The sequence below is a fragment of the Bos indicus x Bos taurus genome, chromosome 23 (assembly GCF_003369695.1).
Source record: "Bos indicus x Bos taurus breed Angus x Brahman F1 hybrid chromosome 23, Bos_hybrid_MaternalHap_v2.0, whole genome shotgun sequence".
NCBI lineage: Eukaryota > Metazoa > Chordata > Mammalia > Artiodactyla > Bovidae > Bos > Bos indicus x Bos taurus.
The window spans coordinates 27073853-27099523 of NC_040098.1; the positions used below are offsets into that span (position 1 = coordinate 27073853).

Here is a 25671-nt window from a genome sequence, read left to right on the forward strand (position 1 = left end):
TTTGTCAAACATATTCATATTTTCATATTTTTTCTCACTGTCTAGTCTCTCTGACTGCAATTTGACAGCTTTATTTTTCATTCTGCTTCTGCCATTATAACTCTGAGATTTGTCCTGTGTTTTCAACTGTCATAAAACTCCCTTCAGTCATGAAATTTTAATTAATCATATACATCTGAATTATTGGCATTTTCAGTGACTGATGTGAAAGTTTTACAACATGTGTAAACACTACACATGTAGTGAAAACAAGTAAACACTAGTGTTTACAACACTAGTCGTGTGATTTAGAACTCTATTTAAATTGATTATATCATTTCCTTCCTGTCATGTGATTTAATTAAGATAAACTTCATTTAGGCATTAATTGAAATAGAAACACACATAAAACTTGGTAATAAATTAATTGGTTAATGAAGATGTTGTGAATAGAGGCACCCAGAAAACTAATTCATTTTCTGCTGGGAGCAATGGCTCAAGATCCTGGATTCAGTGTTTATGGCTGTCATACAACAGAGCTAAAATAAAACTGAGAACGGGCTATATAGTTTTAATAACCTTCAAGAAACTTATTAGAGAAGCATAGTGACTAATAAGAGCCCAAATAAAATTAAAAAAGTATGAAAAACTTAAAAAATGTAACTACTTGAACTAATATTTCTAAAAATCTCTCATTTAAAATTGACTGCATTTCCCTTTTTATTCTTTGTCTTTCTTTTTTTAAAATCGAATGATCTCTGGATAAAACAGAGGCGATGTCAGCCACTATTGGTGAGTTTATTTTGTGTTCACCATGTATACATGTGAATGTGTTTAAATGCATCTAGATAGTGTTAACATTACTTTTGGACTCTTCAAAATATTTTATTTTTATTCATGTTTGTTTTCCATGGTATTTACATGAAGCTTTCCATTTTATTTCCAGACGATCTTCTGAAAAAACTTGGTAAGTTTCTAACAACTCTTCAGTAATTCTTCCAGTGACTGCTTCCACGTTGTCTTGAATATTCCCTGCCCTTTTCTCATTATGCCATCCACTGGCTCACTTTTCACCTGACTGTCCATTCTTCTCCATCCAATTTTTGGATGTGATCCCCTTTCTTATTTCATTCCTTCTATTGTTGTTTCTCTATGTTCCATCATTGCTCATAGCATCTTTTTTCCCTTTCCTTCTTATAACATTGGTTTTGTCTGTCTCTCTGAGACTTGTCATATTTGTATCATGATTTTCTGAGATGAAGAGATTGAACTCACCAACAAATGCTTACCATTCTCTATTTGTTTTCTGAGAAATATCAGATAATTTAGAAGCTTTATAAGTATCCAAAATCAAGGGCCTTTACTAAACTATTAATACTTTTCCAGTCTTAAGAGATGAGAAAACTCCCAATATGATAATGAAGTTTCTCCCTCCATTGTCCTGTTAAACATCTTATAAACTCTATGCAATCCACTAGATAAGTGTGGTAAATAGTTTACTATTTTACTGTTCTTGAATATATTACTCAAATGTTCAGGTTTAAGGCTTATTTTATAATATTTCCCTGTCATTTTTCCATATAGTATTCTTTATTCTTTTCTATTTTTATTCATATAATTATTATTTCTGCAAACTGCAATGCCTTTTCAATAATTAAACAAGGCGGTTATATCTTGAGGAAAATTGATAAATGATATATCTCAATTTTCAGGACTTTTTATGTGAATGAAAAGGAAAACTGTTGTTCTAGGATGTTTCCAAAATTGTTCTTCATAAAGCACTTCAAATTTCAAAGCATAATATCTTCCTTTTCTAATGACATTTTCAGTTACCTCATGGTTTACAGATGGGATAGAACTTGGGAACATAACTTTTAAGGCATTTAGCAGGCTTCATATGAATACAGCCACAGATCAAATTCCTGACAGAGAAATACTTTCATTATATACTTTTGAATCACATTCACAGTACCTATTTCATATATTTGAGCATGTTTGTCATTTGTTATAAGCTTAAATAAAAAGCTGGAAAGCCCAATTCAAGACCAAATATTGATTCAGTTTTTCCCAAAGAAAGTTTTCATGTGGTAATTCCTTTGCAGAAAAGGATAAGGGAACTTAAAACAGCATTGCCTGTCTTGAGTTACATGGCCTTTGGGACATGAGTTTCTAATTCTTAAAGCGGGATCACTTTATTGAATGAATAAATAATGAAAAGAAATTAAATTATTGTCATCTCTTCCTCACATTGTTCCTTCATTTGTTTTGACTGGTTATTTACTTTTCAGATAAGGGTGAACAGGATAGAGGCAAGTCCCAATAATATTTCATATTTGGTACCTTGTAATGTTTCATCCTTTCTTTGACTTTGGTCTTCAAATCTCAGTGATCATCTTCCTCCACTGCAATGTAGATGTGAATTTACATCATTTTTCTCTCATTTTATGATTATTTCAACTGAAGGTTTTCCTCTTCATGGGTTATTCAGTGCTTCATTACTTTTGCTTTAACTTGTCCCATCTGTACAATTTGTGCAGATATTTGCTCTTTGTAAAGTGTATACAAATATGAACTTAACTGTAAAATTTTGCAATTTTCAAGTTTTTGATCTGAAAGTTTAGTTCTTTGTGTTTCTTTTCAAGGAAAATTGCATTGATTTTTCATTGTATTTCACAGACAAAATTCAGAAAAAGTATTATAAAGTATCTTTGACATCCTTGTACTCCCAAAACACTTTAAAATGCCTGTTTTCCTGATGTTTTAAAAATATTCCACCTTTTCATCAATATGTATGTCATCATTGGTTTGCACTCTACAGTATTTCTACCATTCTAAGGCAATATTTTCCATGTCACCTCTCATATCCTTCTCTTTTCCGGTCTTTGAAAGCCTGAATAAAATCTGAAATGATTCATTGATGAAGGTCATCCTTACACTGCCTTAAAATCTAAGAGTAGTACCCAGATTTTCTTTTTTTCCTGAAATTTTTTTATATCCAAAGAGAGTAATTTTCATTCTTACTTTTATTAACACAGTTGTTAATATGGACAACTGCAATTACTTCAGCTATTTGTGAAAAGCTTTTATATTGTTAGAAATGTTAAAAAAATAGTACATATTTCTAACTTGAATATTTTATGTGAATGAAATCATAATCTCTGTTCTGTAATGTTCCATAAGATTTTTTCCAGAAAACACAAAATCATTCATTAAAATTTAATATCCTATTTTTTTCTAAGGACATTTTTCAGTATACATTTGTTTTCAGAGGAAACATCTCTTTTATGCATGCAGTAGAGTTCATGTAGTTATTGCTACAGATAATGTTTTGAACATATGGGTGATTTTTTTTCTCTTTGGTTCCTCATCTCTTCTTAACAAATTCTGTTTGCATTGGGTTCATATTTACATTTCTTTGAAAAGGTGATTGAAATAAGATGAGCTTCTTTTTGGCATGAACTAAAATAGCAATTCACCAAAAATAAAGTTATATCATCACTGCATAAGAAAATGTTAATAGTGGCTCCTAAGAACCAAATCCTGCATTTTTCTAGAAGTAGTTAAGTACACTCGAATTCACTCCTTGTGAATATTTTATGTGAGATGATGATTTATATTTAGTAGCAGCAAAAGACTTTATTAAAGGTAACCAATCAAATCATAACAGCCCAAGTAGTGTCCAAATAATTCAAGAACATTTTCAAAAGGTAATCACTACTACCGATACACCTGAAATTTTTCCTCAAGTCAACAAGATTATACCTTTTCCTCATTTAATTTTTGATCAGCACCAAAGAAAGCTGCCAGCTACTTTGGCACATTGTATATGCCTGCATATGTTTATGTGTGTGTGTTTGTTTAAATCCTATTACATTTATAATTGTATGTAAATTTTCACTAAATTTAGTTTCCCTTGACCTTTCATCCTATTAAACTTACCTATTTTTTCTCTTAATTTTTCAGGTGTTCTTTGGGAAAAAAATAGATAAATATCCCTGAAGACATTTTTGTTCCAATAAGCTTTAAACAACCACATTTTTGGTTCTTTTATCATTCTCTCTCTCTCTCTCTCTTTTTTTTTTTTTCTATATGCCATCTTTTGACTTGGGGCTTCCCTGATAGCTCAGATGGTAGACAATCTGCCTGCAATGCAAAAGACCCAGGTTAGATCCCTGGGTAGGGAATATCCCCTGGAGGAGGAAATGGTATCCCACCCCAGGATTCTTGCCTGGAAAATCCCATGGACAAAGGAACCTGGTGGGCTACAGCCCATAGAGTCACAAAAGAGTTGGACATGACTGAGCAACTAACACTTTTTATTTTCACTTCATCTTTTGGCTCACACTGCATCTCATTATCTACTCTTTTCTCCTCAATTCTCTCCATCTATTAGCCTAGACCTGTATAAGTCTTTCTCAGTACATCCTATTTCATTTCCTATGTTCCTTCCCTATAAACACTGTCTTATTCTGTCATCCAGAGCCTTCTCAGTTTCCCTATGAATTTTGTGAGATGAAGGGGATGAGACTGAGGGGCACACCGTTTACATTCTGTGTTCATTTTCTGGTACACTTTCAATAACTTAGGCTTTCTGTCATGTATTGAAAGTTCAGGTGGCCATTAACATACCATGGATATCTCCCAAGCTTTATGAGATAAGACTCCACACTTGCTGAGTGAATTTTCTCCAACTTTTGTCCTGTCAAAGACTATAAATTCAGGTGTCACTCACAGATACAGTGTGGACTTTAGGCTCACACGTCCAATGCCCTTGATCATTTACTAGTCTTCTCTCAGGTATTTTGCATACCCTTTCCTGGGTTTATTTTCCCTGATACCACAGTAATTTTTCTGCCTTTCTCTTGCATTTTATTGATATAATTATTGATGTGACAAGCAGCAATAATTTTGAAGTGTTTATAGAGGGACTCTGTATACTGAGCAAGATTGTTAACAACATATTTCTCCATTTTGAAGTTTTATGTGAATGACATGAGAGGCTAGATTTCTAGGATACTCCTAAATGTTTTTTTTTTTTAATGAAATGCTAATATAATCATTAAAAGTTTAACATTCTTCCTTTTATAATGATATTTTTCAGCTATATTTTTGGTTATAGGTTCAATGTAAGTAGGGAATACATGTCTTTAATGCATGAATCATGCTTCATGGGACTACTGCAACTGATGGAGTTTTAGCTAGATGGATGCTTTTTTTGTAGGTTTCCTCATGACTTCCTAAGTACCTTAAGTACTCATGTATGTGTGCATGTTTGGATTGTATTCTGACAAAAAGAGAAGATCCAGCGAAATACATATGACTTATGTTGCTTATCTCAGAAGTCTTATTCTATCTCACAGTGGCATTTTCCATCTTCATAACTTTTGCATCAAGTGGTGTGCGTGTGTGTGTGTGTGTGTGTGATATACCATTGCTCCTATTTGACAAGATGTCCTTCAGAAATCTTTGATTCCAATTTAGAAAATATTGGTCACTTTGAAACTTGGAGTAAACTATAAAAGGATTACAAATTTCTGTTCTCCTTGAATCGGATATAGCCAATTTTTTTTTATGGTTTTTATAGTTATTTTATTTTTTGTTTATATCACCCTGATATTCATTTTAAACTTAACATCCTTCTTTTCTAGTGAAAAATTTCAGTTACAATTCTGTTTTCAAAGGAGGTGATGATATTTAGGAATATATTTCTTTAATGCATGTATTAGGATTCACTGCTATTGCTATACATTTTTTGGAAAATGAATGCTTTTTCTCTTTCCTTCCTCATCTCTTTTTAAAAATTTTTTATTGGAGTGTAGTTCCTTTACAATATTGTGTTAGTTTCTATTGTACCACATAGTGAATCAGCTATATGTATATACATATACTCACGTTTGATTTCCTTCCTATTTAGATCACCACAGAGCATTGAGTAGAGCTCCATCTGCTATAGAGTAGGTTTCCATTATCTATGGGAGCTTAGTTTAATATACATAAAATTAAGGCAGAAATAAGGAACAAGGCAAGGCTATGTATAATCAACACATGACACAGATTTTAAGTGCTGTTAAGGTTTAGCGGAAGTAAATATTGCCTTTAAGAATAGAGATTTTCCAAATTTTCTAACACTCATTTTATTCATTTTGGTCAATGGCCAAAGGGAAGTTTCAGACCTGAGGATGATAACCTATAGCCATTTGAAGGGCTGTTAGAAGATAAAAAGATTGCTTAATTAACCACATAATAGTTTAAAAAGTCAATAATTTATTTAAATATGTAGTGACCTATTTGATAACAAACATATTTTCTGCTCTTTACTTAGCAAGATATGATATTTTAATTTCCTTATGATAATATGTAACATTTAAAACTAATAACTTCCATTTTTAGGTATTGATATAATTAAGCATGGATTTCCCAGGTGGTGCTAGTGGTAAAGAGCCTGCGTGCCAATGCATTAGACTTTTTATTTTACTTTATTTTGCATTTCCTTGTCATCATCATATTATTTTTTTAATTAATTTACTTATTTTAGTTGGAGACTAATTACTTTACAATATTGTGGGTTTTGCCATACACCAACATGAATCAGCCACAGGTATACATTTTTTGATTATTGCTATACATTTTTTAAAAAATGAACACTTTTTCTCTTTGCTTCCTCATCTCTTTTTAAGCTGTTCTTTGTGTATAATTGTGAGTTTGCGGTTTATTCTGATAAATGTAGAAAGTCTAATACAGGGCCAGTGATGGATATTGTTTATCCAAGAAGTCCTTTCTACCTGCTTCCCCAGGGTAATTTCCTGTCTTGATTCCTTTGACACCAAGGGATGAATGAAAGTGAAACAATCTTTCCACTGATTTCTGGAAAGGTCTTCAGACCTCATAGAAAATGAGGTCAGATTGAACCAAAGAGTAAACTATGGGAGATTTTCACATTTTTCTTTATTTCTTCCTCACATTGGATCATTATTTTGAATGTATTTTGAGTTCTTTTTTTTTTTTTTTTTTTTATGTGAAGAGAAAAATGTCAGGTTCCCAATGTCAAGGCAACTTCCTTGCCTACCTAGTCATGGATTCATTCTTTCCTGGTATCTTTGTCTTCAAGCCTCTATGCATACTTTAATGTTGCTTTGTCTCGGTATTTTGTCTTTGCAACTGAAATTCACCATCTTTATTTCACATTCAATTTCTCCCATTATGATTTCTTTAGTTTGTCATTTTGTTTCAACTGGCATATACAGTCCCTTCCTGCCATGTAAATTTATTAACCATACATTTCTAAAGTATTGGCATTCTCAGAGACTATTTTCAAAGTTTGTCCCACATGTGTCCAGGTCATTTGATTTCAATTTCCATATGTTGTGTCTACAGCATCATTTCCTTTCTTTCATGTGATTTAATTAAGATGAACTTCATTTAGGCATGAATTGAAATAGAAATCTACATTTTAAGAAGCTATAGTTTACTCACTTGCTGAAAACATTGTGAAAAGAAGCACTCAGGAAACTAACATGATATTTTTCTACTGGAGGTGGTTCAGGTTCCTTTAATACAGTGAGTGTGGCTATTGTGTATAAGCACTACCAAAATAATAAGCATTGACTCTATGTTTCGTACCAGTCAAGGAACTTATGAAGGCTAACCTCCAAAAAATTGAAATTTAAACAGTTTGAATAAAGATAATTTTATAAGATAATAACTGGAAGAAACAATGATTTTTTCCAATACAGAAAGTTCATTCATTTTTATTCTTTTCACTTTTTAAAGAAATTTTTCTCAAAAAAATTGCATAAAAGCATGATGTCAGAAACATGTTTTTTTTTAATTTATTGATTTTAATTGGAGGCTAATTACTTTACAATATTGTAGTGGTTTTGCCATACATTGACATGAGTCAGCCATGGGTGTACATGTGTTCCCCATCCTGAATCCCCCTCTCACCCCACCCCCGCCCATCCCTCTGGGTCATCCCAGTGCTCCAGCCCTGAGCACCCTGTCTCATGCATCGAACCTGGACTGACAATCTGAGAAAAATGTTTTAAAAGTAACCATTATTACTACTGTTCTTGACATTTTTCCTAAGTAAATTCATTCAGTTTCTTCTTTTGTAATCCTGACCAATATTCTCCTGAAAAAGGCAGCTTTCAGCTGCAGTTTGTATATGTGTGTGTGCTTGCAAGTGTGTGTGTGTTTTCTGTGGACTGGCCTGCATCCTGGTACATTTAACATTGCATATGAATTTTCATCAAATGTGTATGTTCTTTCTTTTCTGTTCTCCAGCACTATTTGGATCTTTTCACCTTATATTTTTGACCAATTTTTGAAAAACTTTGGTAAATTTCTCTGACAACTTTTATACTCCAATAAGACTCTAAATGACTGCTTCCTCGGAGTCTTTCACATTCTCTTTCCTTTTACCTATACACCATCTTTTGGCATGCCCTACCCTTCAGTGTCTGTTATTTTCTCTTTTTTTGTTTCATAAACATCATCCTTGTTAAGTTCTCTCGATTTCTGTTTTCCTACCCTCTGTCGTCATTCTTTTCCATCCCTTAATTTTTTCAGAACACATGTTCCTTTCCTATAAATACTGCCTTCTTCGATTCTGTAGAGTCTCACCACAGTTTCAATGTGAATTTTGTGAAACGAAAGGGAAGAGACTAATGGGAACATGATTACAGTCTGTATATATTCTCTGAAAACTACCCATTGTTAGTGCATGTGCCGTATAGTCAAAGTTCAAAGGCCATTACTATGCAGTTGCTATCTGCCCAAACCTTAGGAGATGAGTTAAGACTCCATTCTTTCCAGAGAAGCTTCTTGGTCTATAGTCTTTTCAGTTTAGTTCAGCCACTCAGTCGTGTCTGACTCTTTGCGATCCCATGGACTGCAGCATGCCAGGCCTCCCTGTCCATCACCAACTCTCAGAGTTTACTCAACTCATGTCCATTGAGTCAGTGATGCCATCCAACCATCTCATCCTCTGTTGTCCCCTTCTCCTCTTTGCCTTCAATCTTTCCCAACATCAGGGTCTTTCCCAGTAAGTCAGTTCTTCGTATCAGGTGGCAAAAGGATTGGAGTTTCAGCTTCACAACAGTGCTTCCAGTGAACATTCAGGATGGATTTCCTTTAGGATGGACTGGTTGGATCTCTTTGCAGTCCAACAGACTCTCAGGAGTCTTCTCCAACACCACAGTTCAAAAGCATCAATTCTCCAGCGCTCAACTTCTCTTATAGTCCAACTCTCATATCCATACATGACTACTGGAAAAACCATAGCTTTGACTAAATGGACCTTTGTCAGCAAAGTAATGTCTCTGCTTTTTAATATGCAGAGACATAGCTTTTCTTGCAAGTAGCAAACATCTTTTAATTTCATGACTACAGTTCCCATCTGCAGTGATTTTGGAACCCAAGAAAATAAAGTCTCTCACTGTTTCCATTATTTTCCCATCTATTTGCCATGAAGTGATGGGACTGGATGCCATGATCTTAGTTTTCTGAATGTTGAGTTTTAAGCCAACTTTTTCACTCTCCTCTTTCACTTTCATCAAGAGGCTGTTTAGTTCTTCTTCGCTTTCTGCCATAAGGGTGGTGTCATCTGCATATCTGAGGTTATTGATATTTCTCCCGGCAATCTTGATTCCAGCTTGTTCTTCATTCAGCCTGGCATTTTGCATGATGTACTCTGCGTAGAAGTTAAATAAGCAGGGTGACAATATACAGCCTTGACATATTCCTTTCCTGATTTGGAACCAGTGTATTGTTCCATGTGCAGTTCTAACTGTTGCTTCCTGACCTGCACACAGATTTCTCAGGTGTGCAGGAGGCAGGTCAGGTGGTCTGGTATTGCCATCTCTTGAAGAATTTTCCACAGTTTTTTGTGATCCACACAGTCAAAGGCTTTGGCTTAGTTAATAAAGCAAAAGTATATGTTTTTCTGGAACTCTCTTGCTTTTGCGATGATGCAACAGATGTTGGCAATTTGCTCTTTGGTTCCTCTGCCTTTTCTAAATCCAGCTTAAACATCTGGAAGTTCATGGTTTACATACTGTTGAAGCCTGGCTTGGAGAATTTTGAGCATTAAGGACTATGAAAACTCAGATTTCCTTCATGGTTCCACTGTAGCATTCAGACTCCCTCTTCCACTGCCGTTGAGCATATCACCCAAGTGCCCTAAATAATAAACATTTAATGGTATTCCCTCAGTTTATTTTCTTTGTTACTGCAGTAATTGTTTCATTTTTTTCTTCATTTTTATTCTGACATAATTATTAATTTAGCAAACTGTCTTTATTTTCAGATTTTGGTAGAAGGACTTTTAAAAGGGAATATACAACAAATTTCTGTGTTGAAATGTTATATGGATGATGTGAAAAACTATAATCTTATACACTCATAAAAGGTTTCTTCATAATGCAATAGTATAAACATCAAAAGTTTAACATCCTTGATTTCCTAATGATGGTTTTCAGTCATATTGTGTTTACAATTTAATGAACTTAGAAGCACACCTCTTCTATATACTGACAGCCTTCATAAGATTACAGTTACAGATACCATATTAAGCTGATGGGTACTTTTACTGTAGGCTTCTTGGAGTACATGTGTGCCAAGTTGCTTCAGTCATGACTGACTCTTTGCAACCTTAAGGCGCTTAGCCATCCAGCCTCCTCTGTCCATGGGATTCTCCAGGCAAGAATATTGGAAGGGTTGCCATGCACTCCTCCAGGGGATCTTCCCAACCCAGGGATCGTGCCCACATCTCTTATGTCTCATGCATTGGCAGGTGGGTTCTCTCCCACTAGTGCCAGCTGAGAAGCCTGTAGACATCTTTGTTCTTAGTTGCTGAGTCATTTCCAACTCTTTGCAACCCCACAGACTGTGGCATGCCAGTCTCCACTAACCATGGAGTTTTCTTTATGACTTCCTAAATATGTGTCATTGTTTCCACTCCATCCTGAAAAAGGAGAAAGTTAACTAAAAGATGAAGCATGATATTGTTTACCCTAGCAGTCCTATTCTACCTCCTTTCATTGAGTCATTATCTGTCTTTGCTACATTTGCTCTAGGAGTTGGAGATGGGGGTGGTGGGATGTAATACAACAATGCCCCTGACTGCAGGATGTCCTGTGGGGCGTCACCTTTCCAATTCTCAAAATAGTGGTTAATTTGACCTTTGGAGTAAACTATAGAAGGGTTTCAAATATCTGCCCTTTTTTTTTTTTTGTCATTGGGCCTGCATTTTGACAAAATATTTTTTTTCCCTCTTCTTTTTTCTTCAGAGAAGATGAAACAGGAAAAAGGCAAGTCAAAAAAATGTTTCTGCATGTTCTTAATTGTTATTTCATATTTTATTTGCACCTTAAAAAAAGTTCTGTCATTTTCTGTAACCTAACTTCCATCTTTTCCGATTCTTTCCTTCTTTTACTTTACCACACACTTCCCCTGTAAAGATCAGCTTCTTTTGAATTGCTTTTTTCTTGTTTTCTTTTGCTCAGAGAAGACTGCACAGGAAAAAGGCAAGTCAAAATTTATTTTCCTGTTCTTATTTGTTGTTTAATCTGTAACTTGCACTTTAAGAAAAAAAAAAAAGTTGTCATTGTTTTGTTACCTAAATTCCATCTTTTCCTATACTTTTCTTTTATACTTCATGTGAATCTTCCCCTAAAACAACTGGTTTCTTTTAACTGCTTTTCTCTTCTTTTTGTTTCTCAGATGAGATTGCACAGGAAAAAAGTAAGTCATATTTTTTTTCACATATTCTTAGTTGTTTCATCTATTCCTTGCATCTTAAAAAAAAAATTCTGTCTTTTTATGTTAGCTAAATCCCATCTTTTGCCACTCTTTCCTTTTATACTCCACATCGTCCTTCGCGTGTAAAGATCCGCTTCTGTTGAATTTATTTTTTCTTCTTTTCTTTTCTCAGATGAGATTGCACAGGAAAAAGGCAAGTCAAAAATTTTTTTTGCCTCTTCTTAGCAGGTGTTTCATCTGTAACTTGCGCCTTTGTCTTCAACTATCAATGATCATCTTCCTCAACTCCCACATTCGTACTATTACATGATTTCATCTTACTCTCTTAGTTTTCCAAGTGATGTCTGCCATCTTCACAGGTTGTCAATTTCCCCATTCCTACCTCTTTCATTTGTCTTTGCCAAGGAATCAAGGTAAACACTTCCATACTGTCAGATAGATTTATTATTAATATACCTAATAAGTTAAGCAGTTTTGTAGTTTCTGATGCTAAGGTATTCTTCAAGAAAAACTCAGGTCATTTGATTTAGAACTCTTCCTACCGGCATTAATACCACAGTTCTCTTTCTTTCAAGTCAAGGTAGCCAATGCCTTCTAAAGCTAGCAAGTCAAATACTAAAAGTCTCAGTAAAGTCAAAAGGAAATAATAGCACTTTTAAAATGCAGTCATCATATATGCTATTCTTAAGATATTTCTCAGCCAGTAAATTCTCTTCTTTTATTTCTGTGTGCACTGCTGCAGACTGTTCTCTGGAAAAGTATGAGCTCTCAGCCAGTGTCTCTGTGTTTGTGTGTGTGTATTTGCAAGCAATGTTTTCATATTTATCTGCATCCTGATTTGTTTCAAGTTAAATACAAATTTTTTGAGCACACTGTATTTTCTTCATGTTTCCCTCACAATATATTTACATTGATCCTTCCATTTTCTTTTTCAGAAGTACTGCAGCACAATTTAGGTTAATTTTCTGGCAACTCCCTACTCCAAAATGCCTTAAAAAAATTCCTTTTTGAGTGACTTTAATATTCTCTGCCTTTTTATCTGTATGTCATCTATGGGCTCGATCTTCTTCTGGGTGTATACACGTTTCTCTCCAAATGTTATGTTGGCCTTCTTCTCCTTAAGTTCTGTCATTCTCTGTTTCCTACATCCCATTCTTTCTCTTTGTACTCCATCCCACTCTCCCCCTACAAACACTGGCTTCTTTTGTCTCCAGAGATTTCCCATAATTTCTCTAAGAAGTGGTGAGATAAAAGGCATTCGACTAATAGCCACTTGGTTTCTACCCTATATGTATTATTAGAGACACCAAATCTTTGGAGCACTGTCAGAAATTTCAAAGATCAGGACCAACATTTAAACAACTGATATTTTTTTTTCCCAAACCTGGAGAGATTACTTGTTTAACAATTTTCACTATCTTTTGTCCTGTGAAAGATGAGTCAGTTCTGATGTCCTTCTTTGGTCAAATGTAATCTTGAGTCTAAGTCTTCCTCTGATACTGATCATAATCCCAAGTGTTCTTTCCGTGCATGCATGTGTGCTAAGTCACTTCAATTGTCTCTGATTCTTTGCAACCCCATGGACTATAGCCTGCCAGCTCGTCTGTCCATGGGATTCTCCAGGCAGGAATACTGGCAAGGGTTGCCATTTCCTTCTCCAGGGGATCTTCCCAAATCAGGGATGGAACCTGGAACTCCTGCACCACAGGCCGTCTCCTGCACGGCAGGAGCTACCAGGGAAGCTTAGCTACCAGGGAAGCCTCCAAAGGCTCACCAGTAAACAAACACTTCACGTGATGGTGCCTATTTGCACTGTACCCTGAAAAAAAGAAGGTCCACTGAGCGATGAATGATGGATATTGTTTGTCCTAGCAGTTCTGTTCTACCTCCTCTTGTTGAGCCATTATCTGTCTTTGCTACATTTGCTCCAGGAGTTGGAGATGGGGGTGGTGGGATGTAGTACAACAATGCCCCTGGCTGCAGGATGTCCTGTGGAGCATCACCTTTCCAGTTCTCAAAATGGTTCATTTGACCTATGGAGTCAACTATAGAAGGCTTTCAAATATCTGCCCTCTTTTTTTGACATTGGGCCTATGTTTTGACGAAACTTTTTTTTCCCTCTTCTTTTTTCTTCAGATAAGATGAAACAGGAAAAAGGCAAGTCAAAAAAATGTTTTTGCATGTTCTTAACTGTTGCTTCATCTTTTATTTGCACTTTAAAAAAAGTTCTGTCATTTTCTGTAACCTAACTTCCATCTTTTCCCATTCTTTCCTTCTTTTACTTTACCAAACGCTTCCCCTGTAAAGATCAGCTTCTTTTGAATTGCTTTTTTCTTGTTTTCTTTTGCTCCGATAAGACTGCACATGAAAAAGGCAAGTCAAAATTTCTTTACCTTTTCATATTTGTTGTTTAATCTGTAACTTGCACTTTAAGAAAAAAAAAAAAAAAGTTGTCATTGTTTTGTTACCTAAATTCCATCTTTTCCTATTCTTTCCTTTTGTACTTCATGCTAATCTTCCCCCAGAACAACTGGCTTTTTTTAACTGCTTTTTTCTTCTTTTTGTTTCTCAGATGAGATTGCACAGGAAAAAAGTAAGTCAAATTTCTTTTCACATATTCTTAGTTGTTTCATCTATTCTTTGTTTTGACATTGGGCCTGCATTTTGACAAAATATTTTTTTCCCTCTTCTTTTTTCTTCAGATAAGATGAAACAAGAAAAAGGCAAGTCAAAAAATGTTTTTGCATGTTCTTAACTGTTGTTGCATCTTTTATTTGCACCTTAAAAAAAGTTCCATCATTTTATGTTACCCAAATCCCATCTTTTGCCACTCTTTCCTTTTGTACTCCACATCATGCTTCCTGTGTAAAGATCAGCTTCTTCTGAATTTGTTTTTTCTTTTTTTCTTTTTTAGACGAGATTGCACAGGAAAAAGGCAAGTCAATTTTTTTTTTTTTGGCCTCTTCTTAGTAGGTGTTTCATCTGTAACTTGCGCCTTTGTCTTCAACTATCAATGGTCATCTTCCTCAACTCCCACATTCATATTATTACATGATTTCATGTTACTCTCTTAGTTTTCCAAGTAATGTCCACCATCTTCACATTTTGCTCAATTTTCCGCACCTGGTTTATACCCTGTATGTATTTCTGAAGACACTAAATCTTTGGGCCTTTGTCACAAATTTCAAGTATTAGGACTAACTGGGGAAATAACAGTTTATGCAACTGATATTTCCCCAAACTTTGTTAAATTACTTATTCAGTAAGTTTAGCTGTGTTTTGCCTTGTGAAAGATAAGTCAATTCCAATGTCATCCTTTGGTCAAACGTAAGCTTGAATCTAAGTCTTCCACTGCCATTGATCATAGTACAAATCATTCTCAAGTATATACTTCTCACAAAGATTTCTGGGATCTTTTTCTACCAACTATAATTATTTCTATTTTTGCACTTTGATTTCCATAATAGTAACTCTACAAATGCAATTCTTTGATGTATTTAGAAGCACTTTCTTCAGAAATGTTATCCGATAATACATATCTGTATTCTGAATTTTTCATGTAAACAGGAAGAGAAGGTAATAACCTATGATGTTTTCAAAATTTTACCATCCTCCATTGTAACAGTCAGAGAAGGCAATGGCAAGCCACTCTAGTACGCTTGCCTGGAAAATCCCATGGACGGAGGAGCCTGGTAGGCTGCAGATGATGGGGTCGCTGAAAGTCGGGCACGACTGAGCAACTTCACTTTCACTTTTCACTTTCATGCATTGGAGAAGGAAATGACAACCCACTCCAGTGTTCTTGCCTGGAGAATCCCAGGGACGGAGGAGCCTGGTGGGCTGCCGTCTATGGGGTTGCACAGAGTCGGACATGACTGATGCGACTTAGCAGCAGCAGCAGCATTGTGATCCACACAGTCAAAAGCTTTGGCATAGTCAATAAAGCAGAAATAGATGTTTTTCTGGAACTCTCTTGCTTTTTCAGTGATCCAGTGGATGTTGGCAATTTGATCTCTGGTTCCTCTGCCTTTTCTAAATCCAGCTTGAACATCTGAAAGTTCTTGGTTCATGTCCTATTGAAGCCTGGCTTGGAAAATTTTGAGCATTACTTTGCTAGTGTGTGAGATGAGTGCTATTGCACGATAGTTTGAGCACTCTTTGGCATTGCCCTTCTTAGGGATTAGAATGAAAACTGACCTTTTCCAGTCCTGTGGCCACTGCTGAGTTTTCCAAATTTGCTGGCATATTGAGTGTAGAACTTTCACAGCATCATATTTTAGGATTTGAAATAGCTCAACTGGAATTCCATCACATCCATTAGCTTTGTTTGTAGTGTTGCTTCCTAAGGCCCACTTGACTTCACATTCTAGGATGTCTGGCTCCATGAGTGATCACACCATTGTGATTATCTGGGTCATGAAGATCTTTTTTGTACAGTTCTTCTGTGTATTCTTGCCACCTCTTCTTGATATCTTCTACTGAGGAAGGCTTTCTTATCTGTCCTTGCTATTCGTAGGAATTCTGAATTCAAATGGTTATATATTTCCTTTTCACCTTTGCCTTTTCCTTCTCTTCTTTTCACAGCTACTTGTAAGCCCTCCTCAGACAACCATTTTGCCTTTTTGCAGTTCTTTTTCTTGGAGAAGGTTTTGATCACTGCCTCCTGTACAATGTCACAAACCTCTGTCCATAGTTCTTCAGGCACTCTATCAGATCTAATCCCTTGAATCTATTTCTCACTTTCAGTGTATAATCATAAGGGGTTTGATTCAGGTCATACCTGAATGGTCTAGTGGTTTTCCCTACTTTCTTCAATTTAAGTCAGAACTTGGCAATAAGGAGTAAACTTTCTAGTTTATAAATAAGAATTGAAATAAGTTAAATTTATTTTCTCAGGTGGTTAAGGCTGTATTTCTTGTGGAAAAGACATTCAAGATTTGTATTTGTTCTTGATAAATCCCTGCGGAGGTTGTGAATTAGATTTTTGGGTGAGGAAGCCTTTCCACCAATTTGAATTTAAAAATACCTCCCCAGTCCCCTGCCACCCAGACCCTTCCTCTAACTTTGGTTTCAGGTTCTACTTTTTTGAGCTAATTAGGTTCAGACTCAGGTCACTGTGGGTTGTATTTATCCTTCTGATTCTTACAGGTTTGCTCTAAATTCCCCAAATAACTGGTCTACCACCTGTTGTTGTCTTTTAGTTGCTAAATCAGTCCAACTGTTTTGCGACCCCATCGACTGTAGCCCACCATGCTCTTCCATCCACGGGACTTTCCAGGCAAGAATACTGGAGTTAATTGGTAGCCATTTCCTCCTGCAGGGGATCTTCCCGACCCAGGTATTGAATACCCATCTCCTGTATTGGTAGGCAGGTTCTTTACCACTGAACCATTAGGGAAGCCCAGTCTGCCACCTAAATGGTGTTAAAACATTGACTTGTCTTACTATATTTTATTTAACTTGATATTTTATATCACTGATAAGATTTCCAACTAAACTGAAAATCAAGCCTTCTAACTTCTAGAACTGTAGGGTTCAAATGTATCATTCCTTAAAATTTGCACAAGGCATTTAACAAAGATCTTCTTTCTGAGTGTACAAATCAAACCTATAGCAAAAAATCCCTATTACTGTTTTTATTAACCTTAAATATTAGCTCTCAGTTTTTATTTTACATTGTATAAATTCAGGTGACCCTATTGGTTCCCTTTAGTATATGTAATTAATATTGCCTGAGGAACAGATTTATTTGCCTTGTCTTATAATACCAGGCTGGGGAAGCACTCCCCAATGAGGCATAATGTCTATCCCACAATATAATCAGGCAAAAGAGATGTAACATTCTTAAAATACAGAAACTCATTTAAATGCAGCAATTTTTATAAACTTTGATCTCCATTATATCAATTTATATCTTTAACTTTAATTTTCATTAAGACCCCATTAACAAGCCTTGGTCTTCCAAGAGTACCAGAAGCTTTTCTTTTTAAACACTGACCATATTATCAATTTTAAAATAAATTCTTCAGCATCCTCAGTGAGAGATTGAACCAAGGGATGAAGGCTCTTTTGTCAATCTTTTAACTTGATTAATTGGCCTAATTTTTGCCCCAAGTGACCAACTTCTTATCAAATAGCTCTGTAATTATCCTTCCATGGTAAATAAAGTATACTTATTTGGGGCCCTTTAATGCTGAGGAGGCTTCCGTGGTGGCTTAGTGTTAAAGAATCTGCCTGCAGTGCAGGAGCTGAAGGAGATGCTGGTTCAATCCCAGGGTCAGGAAGATCCCCTGGAAGAAAGCATGGCCACCCACTCAAGTATTCTTGCCTGGAGAATCCCCTGGGCAGAGGAGCCTGTTAGGTTACAGTCCATAGGGTAACAAAGAGACTGACAGGACTGAAGTGACTTAGCATGCATGCAGACAATTTTGAGGATAAATAAGGGATTCCTTTGGCCTATCAAACCTTAAGTAGTGTTGCAAAAGGTTTTTGCTTTAATCACATTAATGTTCATTTTTAAAAATTCTGTTTCCTAATAACCATGGAAAGATTTCTCTTTTGGGGATGAGGCCCTTTAAAATTTGTACTTATTGGAGAAGAATTTTTAGATTTTCCTTCAGCTTCTTATTCCTCTATTAATCAACCTAATTAAAAGTTGATCTAGTGTTTTATTAGCATTTGTAAGACTGATTGATGCACACCTGAGACCAAATAAAAGGCTTCTCAAATTTTTTGTGTTAAACTAAGGGAGTTTTTAGGTTACCCATTTCATATATATTTTTTATCCACTTTCTAATTTGTTTTTTTTTTTTTTCATAGATGCCAATAAAATAGCTGTTCATAGTGAGAACTTTCTAAAAATTCACCAGTTTAAAAGTTTCTTCAATTTAAAGACTCCATTGTCTGGCCATTGATGAGTAGAATCTTAATAGCAACTCAAACCAATAAGATACAAAAGGTGTCTCCACAAGAGATCAAAAAGGATGCAATCTTCACAAGATCTTAAATGTTTACTCACAAAACTTGTCTAAGTAAAGGGCTATCATTGTACAGGCAGATGCACTGAAGGTTAAGATGACAAAGGCCTTATGTGTTGGGGCCCCTTATGACAAAGTTTTTGAGAGTTGTCATGTACTTAGTTGCTCAGTTGTGTCCAACTCTTTGCAACCCCATGGACTGTAGCCCACCAGGCTCCTCTGTCCATAGACTATCCAAAAAAAAATACTGGAGTGGGTAGCCATTCCCTTCTCCAGGGGATCTTCCTGACTCAGGGATCGAACTTGAGTCTCCTGCATTGCAGGCAGATTCCTTACCAAGAGTTGGCATAGCCAGACAAAAAGATTGCTCAGAATCCTAGTCTATCTGACTGCCTGCCAAATTCTTGCCATAAAGGTAGAGACCAAGCTCTCAAAACCTAGGAAAAATATCTGAGAAGAGCAGGTAGAACATTTACATTTCAAAGACACAAGGAGAAAAATGCAAGTTCCTCCATAGCAGATTTTTTTTTTCCCCTTAAAGTCAGAATTCTGAAAAAATATTCCATCAAGCCAGCTTTTTTTAGCTGTGCACACAAAAACATAATTTGGGTATGTCAAAAGAGCTTCAATTTGGCCATTTTTATAGTGAGATGTCCTTTAATTTGCAATAAAGTAAGTACTTGTAAGTACAAATTCTATACTTACATGATAAAATCTTCCCAGTGTATCTCAACTGAGGATAACTCTCAGTGTCTTTCAATCGAGCAAAAGTTTCTCAGTGTCTTTCACCCAGGCATCTCTTCTTGAAACTAAATTTCAAGGAAAAACTACTAATCCAGCCAGAGATTTAATACCACCAATTAAAACTCAGGCTCATCAGTTAATAACAGGAGACCCAAGATGCACCCAGAACTGTCTGGAACTCTAAGGAGGTAGACGGGCACAAGGGAACTTCATTTGGTCCCAAAGCTAGAGATCCTTGTGGAGTTCACTTGAAGGAGAGAAGTCTGTTTTGGGGTCCCTTTGTTGGTCACCAAACCAAAATTGTTGACTGAAAAACAAATGCACAAGCTAAAAGTTTCAAGTTCTATTTTATTGGGGACTTTATTCAGGACTAAAACCTGGGATGTAGACTCTCAGAGAGTTCTGAGGAACTCTTACAGAGAGATAAGGAAGGATTCAAGGTATCTAGGAATTTTAACTAGGAAAAAAAAAAAAAAAACTGTATTGGAACACATCAAGATTACTTCTAACAATAATTAAAAAAACAAAACCAAAACAGGCATCTCAAGTTAATGATGTTAACTCCTTTCTATACTTGGCAAGATACAAGAGTCTCAGCTCACTGAAATTATTGCTTTGATATGCCATGTATCTTGTTTTCTCCATCCTGAATCCCCTCAGGGTACATCATCAGGTTCTGATGGCTTCATGGTTGGCAACATTCATTGTTTACCAAAGTGTCAGGCAACATTTTTCGTCTGCAAGAACAAATTTTCACCATTTTTCCAATATAAAAATATTTGCTTCCTTGGTATTTTTCAGGACTTTTGTTTCTGTTTCTTTTTTAAAAAAATTATATTCATCTTCTCTATCTACTGTACAATGGAAATTTTATTTTCATTTTCATTTTCTGTATTGGTTTTCCTTGAAATTTATATGAGTTTTTCCACTATATTTTTCAGAACAACTCAGGAAAGAAATTGGTAAGTTTTATGACTTTTTAAAAAAGATATGTTTCCAGATAAATGTTTTCCTCATTTCTTCACATTCACCTCTTACATACTGCTGTCTTTCTTTTGCATTCTTGTGAATTTCAAATTATCTTTTCCATTTTCTTTGACTTTCTGAACTCCTCCCATATTAAGTCTCTTAATTCTCTCCCCTAATTTTTATTCTTTCTCTTTTGTTTTATCTTCCTGTTGACTATCATAGCTTCATTATAAAGTCGGTGAAAAAAATTGGTGCAATGAAAGGTATTAGTCTAAGAAGAATGTGATTATTTCCATTCAATAGAAAGTTTCCTTTAACTTTGATTTTTCCTCATGTGCTCTGAGATGGAGTCCCCATTTTTTAATATATATTATCTTCTTTCAATTTAAGAATAGTATTCAGACTCCAAAGCAGCTGAATAAGTTCCTCTTTTGTTGACCTTCGAAACACTTTGCATATACTAATGTCAAATGTAATCTTGATTCATTTTGATTGACCATAATCTCCAGTGATCTAAGGTATAAAAATATTTTCACATGAATTTGCATCATCTTTTCTTTCCAACCAAAATTATTAGTGTACATTCATTTTTATTTTAACCATTTAATAGTTAATTCAACAAATTTCTCTTCCTTCAGGGTCCTGAACATATATTTTTCAGTCAGTCAAATAAACTTCATTGATATTATATCTCTAAATTCTATGGTTATTTTCTAATGTAATTCTACATTATTTTTAGTATCCTACTTCAAGAATTATTATTTTCTGGGGCTCCAAAAGGACAGTAACTGTAGCCATGAAATTCAAAGACACTTGCTCCTTGGAAGAAAAGCTATGACAAGCCTAAATAGCATATTAAAACATGCTGTTTAGAGACATTACTTTGCCTGCAAAGGTCTGTATAGTCAAAGCTATGGTTTTCCCAGTAATCATGTATGGATGTGACAGCTGGACAGTAAAAAGGCTGAGCACCAAAGAATCGATGCTTTGGAACTGTGTTGCTGGAGAAGACTCTTGAGAGTACCCTGGACAGCAAGAAGATCAAACCAGTCCATCCTAAAGGAAATCAGTCCTGAATATTCATTGGAAGGACTGATGCTGAAGTTGAAGCTCCAATACGTTGGCCACCTGACATGAAGACCCAGTCATGGGAAAAGACCCTGATGCTGGGAAAGAGTGAAGGCAGGAGGAGAAGGGAATGAAAGAGGATGAGATGATTGGATGGCATCACTGACTCAATGGACGTGAGTTTAAGCAAACTCTGGGAGATGGTGAAGGACAGGGATGCGCCTGTCCATGGGGTCTCAAAGAGTCAGACACGACTGAGCAACTGAACAGCAACAAGGTGTCCTTTCATATCAGATTATATTCTTCAAATTTTAGTAAAGTTTCCAGATGGAATGAACTTCAGACATTTCTTTCATTGCTTTTGAAATGTACATTACTTAGCAAATTTCAGACACAGATATTGACAGATGCATAGCATTACTCACATCTTCTTTATGATGTTAACAAAATCTGTTTATATATACATACATAATTGTGTATTTTCTTTTAGAGAGGAAGAAGGATCAATTCAAGTCTGGTGAGTAATGATTATCTCTCAGAAACCTTCACTGTTCTGCTTTTCTTAGAGTCTGACTCTATGACAGTGGGATAGAATGCAGAAATACAACAAAAATGTTTAGTGTAAGCAAAGCGGCATTGGAAGCATTATCTTTATAAATATCGATGCTTTCAATAAATTCTCTCTGAAGTGCAAGCCACAAATGACTCAGCCTGTAATTCTTCCTCTCCCCTTTCATTCATTTGTTCCTTCCTTCCTTCTATGCTCCTTCCTTCATGCTCCTATCCCTGCCACCTTTGTTCTTTCTATATTTCTATCTAACCTCCACCTGATCATTTTTATCACCATATTTGAAAATTGGAATATGAGGATATAGGATAGAAAGAGGTAGTTCAAAGGATTCAGTAGAAGAAATATAGCAAAGACAAATATTTCTTATATTTGTGTGCAATAAAATAAAAAAGACAGTAAAAAAGACATGCAAGGGTAAAAGTAAAGTTTTTTCTATTTTCTTTTGCAGCATGGAGGGATATACCATTATATGCTGGTTAGCAACATGGGTTCTGATGAAGACAATCCTATTATCAAAGATATTTTAAATGAACATCTACTATGGGCAAAATGATTTGCTGAAAATCAAGGAAACTCCAGGGATTTATTTAATGAGTCCAGTAGACTACTCGTTAGTCTAACAGATAATAATATGTTTGGAACATTACATTTTAGTAGTTTTATTGTTTTCAATTGCATATAACATTATGTTTTGAGTGTAGGTAGAATGGTTATCATCTGCTAAAATCTGAGGAATTGAGAGTGAATAATATATTATTTGATCAGACCCATTATATCCTATATTTCCTTTCAAACAACCTAAATAAATTATAAATATTTATCCTATATGAATTTTGGATGAGGAGAGCATAGGGTTGGCACAGGTCTTCAAGTCATACATAATTTATTATCTTGTAAAACAGGTTCAATTATATAAAAAGAGGTTTGTTTGTTTGTTTTTTCTTTTTTGGTTGTTGCTATTCTTGAATTAAGGAGTTTATTCCCATAGTATTCTGGACAGACAGGCAACTCTGTCAGATTGTGGATTCATATATTCATTTGTTCCTTGCAGATTGGAGAAAAGAAGAGTTCCAGACTGGTGAGTCTGGAAAGATCCAAGAGAGACCCAGCTCCTTGTGGGGTAGTCCCATGGAAGATGGGGAGGTGGGGTGTTAACTGGATCTTCCCAGGGCCAGAGGAGCCCTCATAGAAGGGAGACTCTGGCCTAAGCCTACTGAGACTCTTCCCAGAAACCTGACGATCTCTTGTCTTTGCAGTAAATCTGACTCTGGATGCAGCCACTGCCCATCCTGCTGTCTTCCTGTCTGAAGAGGGGAGAAGAGTAACCTGGCAAGAACCATGTCAAGATCTTCCCAGCTGCCCAGAGAGATTTGTCTCCCTTCCCTGTGTGCTTGGTCAGCTCCACGTCAGATCAGGGAGATACTTCTGGGAGGTGGAGGTTCAGAATGCACATTCCTGGGACCTGGGAGTTTGTAAGAATAATGTAGCAAGGAATGGGAGGATCACAGTGTCACCACAGAATGGTTTCTGGGCCATTAGGCTCTATGACGGGGAGTACTGGGGCCTCACATCCCCAGAAACTTCTCTTACTCTAAAAGAAAAACCCTGTAGGGTGGGAGTATCCCTTGATTATGAGGCTGGAGATGTATCTTTCTATAACATGACAGATGGATCCCACATCTACAGATTTTACAAACAAGAATTTAATGATGTCCTAAGACCGCTTTTTAGACTTTGGTCCTCTGACTCAGGCTCTCTGACCATTGTCCAGGTGGAATAGAACACAGTGATGCTGTAATTCATATGCCTAACCTTCCACGATGATTAGAGTTCTCCCCACTAGACACAAATTTATTTTTTTCTTCCTCTTTTACTGGTTTATTCTAAGATGAAGCTCTGATACACACACTGATGGTTGCCTCTCATATTAATTCTCCCTTCTTCCTAAGTTATAGGTCCCTCAATTATTACTATGCCTATGACAGTCTAGTAGAAAGATGAGATTTCCTAGCATCCCCTGCTGAATGTGACTAAATTATGACCAGTGAATTTTAAGATGAATTATTCTGTATGACTCTTTGGAAAAGACCCTGATCCTGGGAAAGATTGAGGGAAGAAGGAGAAGAGGATGACAGAGGTTGGATGGCATCACCGAGTCAATGGACATGAACTTGGGCAAACTCTGGGAGATGAGGAGGGACAAGGAAGCCTGGAGTGCTGCAGTCTGTGGCGTTGCAAAAAGTTGGACATGACTTGTCAACTAAATAACTACATTCAGTATCATCTCTGGAATGTGTTCTTAAAGGAAAATTATATGATTTTCTTCTTTTCTCTTACTATTTGGATGGCTGAAATGTGGCATGATGGGTAGATCTCTAAGAATATCTCTGATTATGTGATATGATATGGACAAAAAAGAAGATATTAATAGAATGATTCTGGAGTTTTGACAGCTTTAGGAAACTACTATATGCTCACTTTCTGAATTACTTCCAGTAAGAAACAAATTTTGTATCTTTAAACCATTTGTGTGTTTTATTTTTGCCTGTTGCGACTGAATCCAATACTAACTCAGCATCCTCCCTTTAAGGATGGTAGCAGGTGACATCCACAGTTGAATATTCAGATGAAACTGGAAATGTGAAGTCCTGTACTTGCTTGCTTAGCTATTCCAGTGTGTCAGTCTCATTAGGGTCTTCCAGTTTCTCCTGAATCTTCAGTCCCTCTTGACTTTACTTCATACTCTCTCCTTTGTGGTTACCATGGTTAATAATTTTAAGTATTATCTTACTAGAGAGTAAAAATCTCTGGCCTCATTGCCCTTGTATGACATGTACTTGAAAAAAACCTCCAAATATGGATAAATCTAATTACCTATCTCATACTGGCAGTTAAACATGCTATAGAAATCCACACATGTGAGCAGATGGTTCCTTTTTACATGTGTGATTACTTATCACAACTTGGACACCAGCACTATCAAGTAATCCTCTCATTCATTAAAAAATCTACCTTCATTCAACTTCCAAATCTACTCCCACCTTATACTCAATATATGACCGTGTTCCCACTTTGAAAAATAAAATTAACAATAATAACAATAATCAATTAGAAGATAATTATCTCATCTTTGTAATAATAAATATAACAAATGTAAATCTCCAGTTCTCCATTACTCCTCTTTCACTGTGTTATTAACAGAAGTATTTCCCTTTCTTCACAGGGAACACCAACCCATCTTTATCTCCATTCATTCTGTACTGTGCTCTCTGGACTTCGATCCTTCAGTTGTTCCTCTCAGACTTTCCACGAGCTTTTCCCCAAGAACCTTATGTTTTTCAAAATCTTGTCCACCTTAAAAATCAAAACAATACAATTTTCTACCAACTCTAGGTCCTCCTTTAGACTCTGCTTTCATAAATTTCTCAAAATAATTATATAAAAACTGTGTTTGCATTTCTCTGATTCCCATTTCCTTCAGAATATACTCTAGGTTATGGGTTAAACTGTTATGGGTTAAACTCCCTCATCACCTTTCCTAAATTGACATATTGAAATCCTTTACCTCCAGTACTTCTGAATGTGATTTATTTGGAAATGGGG

At 35.8% G+C, this 25671-nt stretch overlaps 1 protein-coding gene across 1 annotated transcript in view; it reads left to right on the plus strand.

The window, feature by feature from the left end:
- The window catches only part of LOC113881435 (butyrophilin subfamily 1 member A1-like), a 36409-nt gene extending 11819 nt beyond the window's left edge, over nt 1-24590 (plus strand). Inside the window, exons 3-10 of the mRNA XM_027524474.1 lie at nt 11701-11721; nt 14312-14332; nt 14654-14674; nt 20381-20422; nt 21988-22014; nt 22517-22543; nt 23120-23146; nt 23325-24590. Coding sequence (XP_027380275.1) covers nt 11701-11721; nt 14312-14332; nt 14654-14674; nt 20381-20422; nt 21988-22014; nt 22517-22543; nt 23120-23146; nt 23325-23848 — 710 coding nt within the window. The 3' untranslated portion in view covers nt 23849-24590. The remainder of the gene's footprint in view (nt 1-11700; nt 11722-14311; nt 14333-14653; nt 14675-20380; nt 20423-21987; nt 22015-22516; nt 22544-23119; nt 23147-23324) is intronic.
- Nucleotides 24591-25671: the final 1081 nt, after the last annotated feature.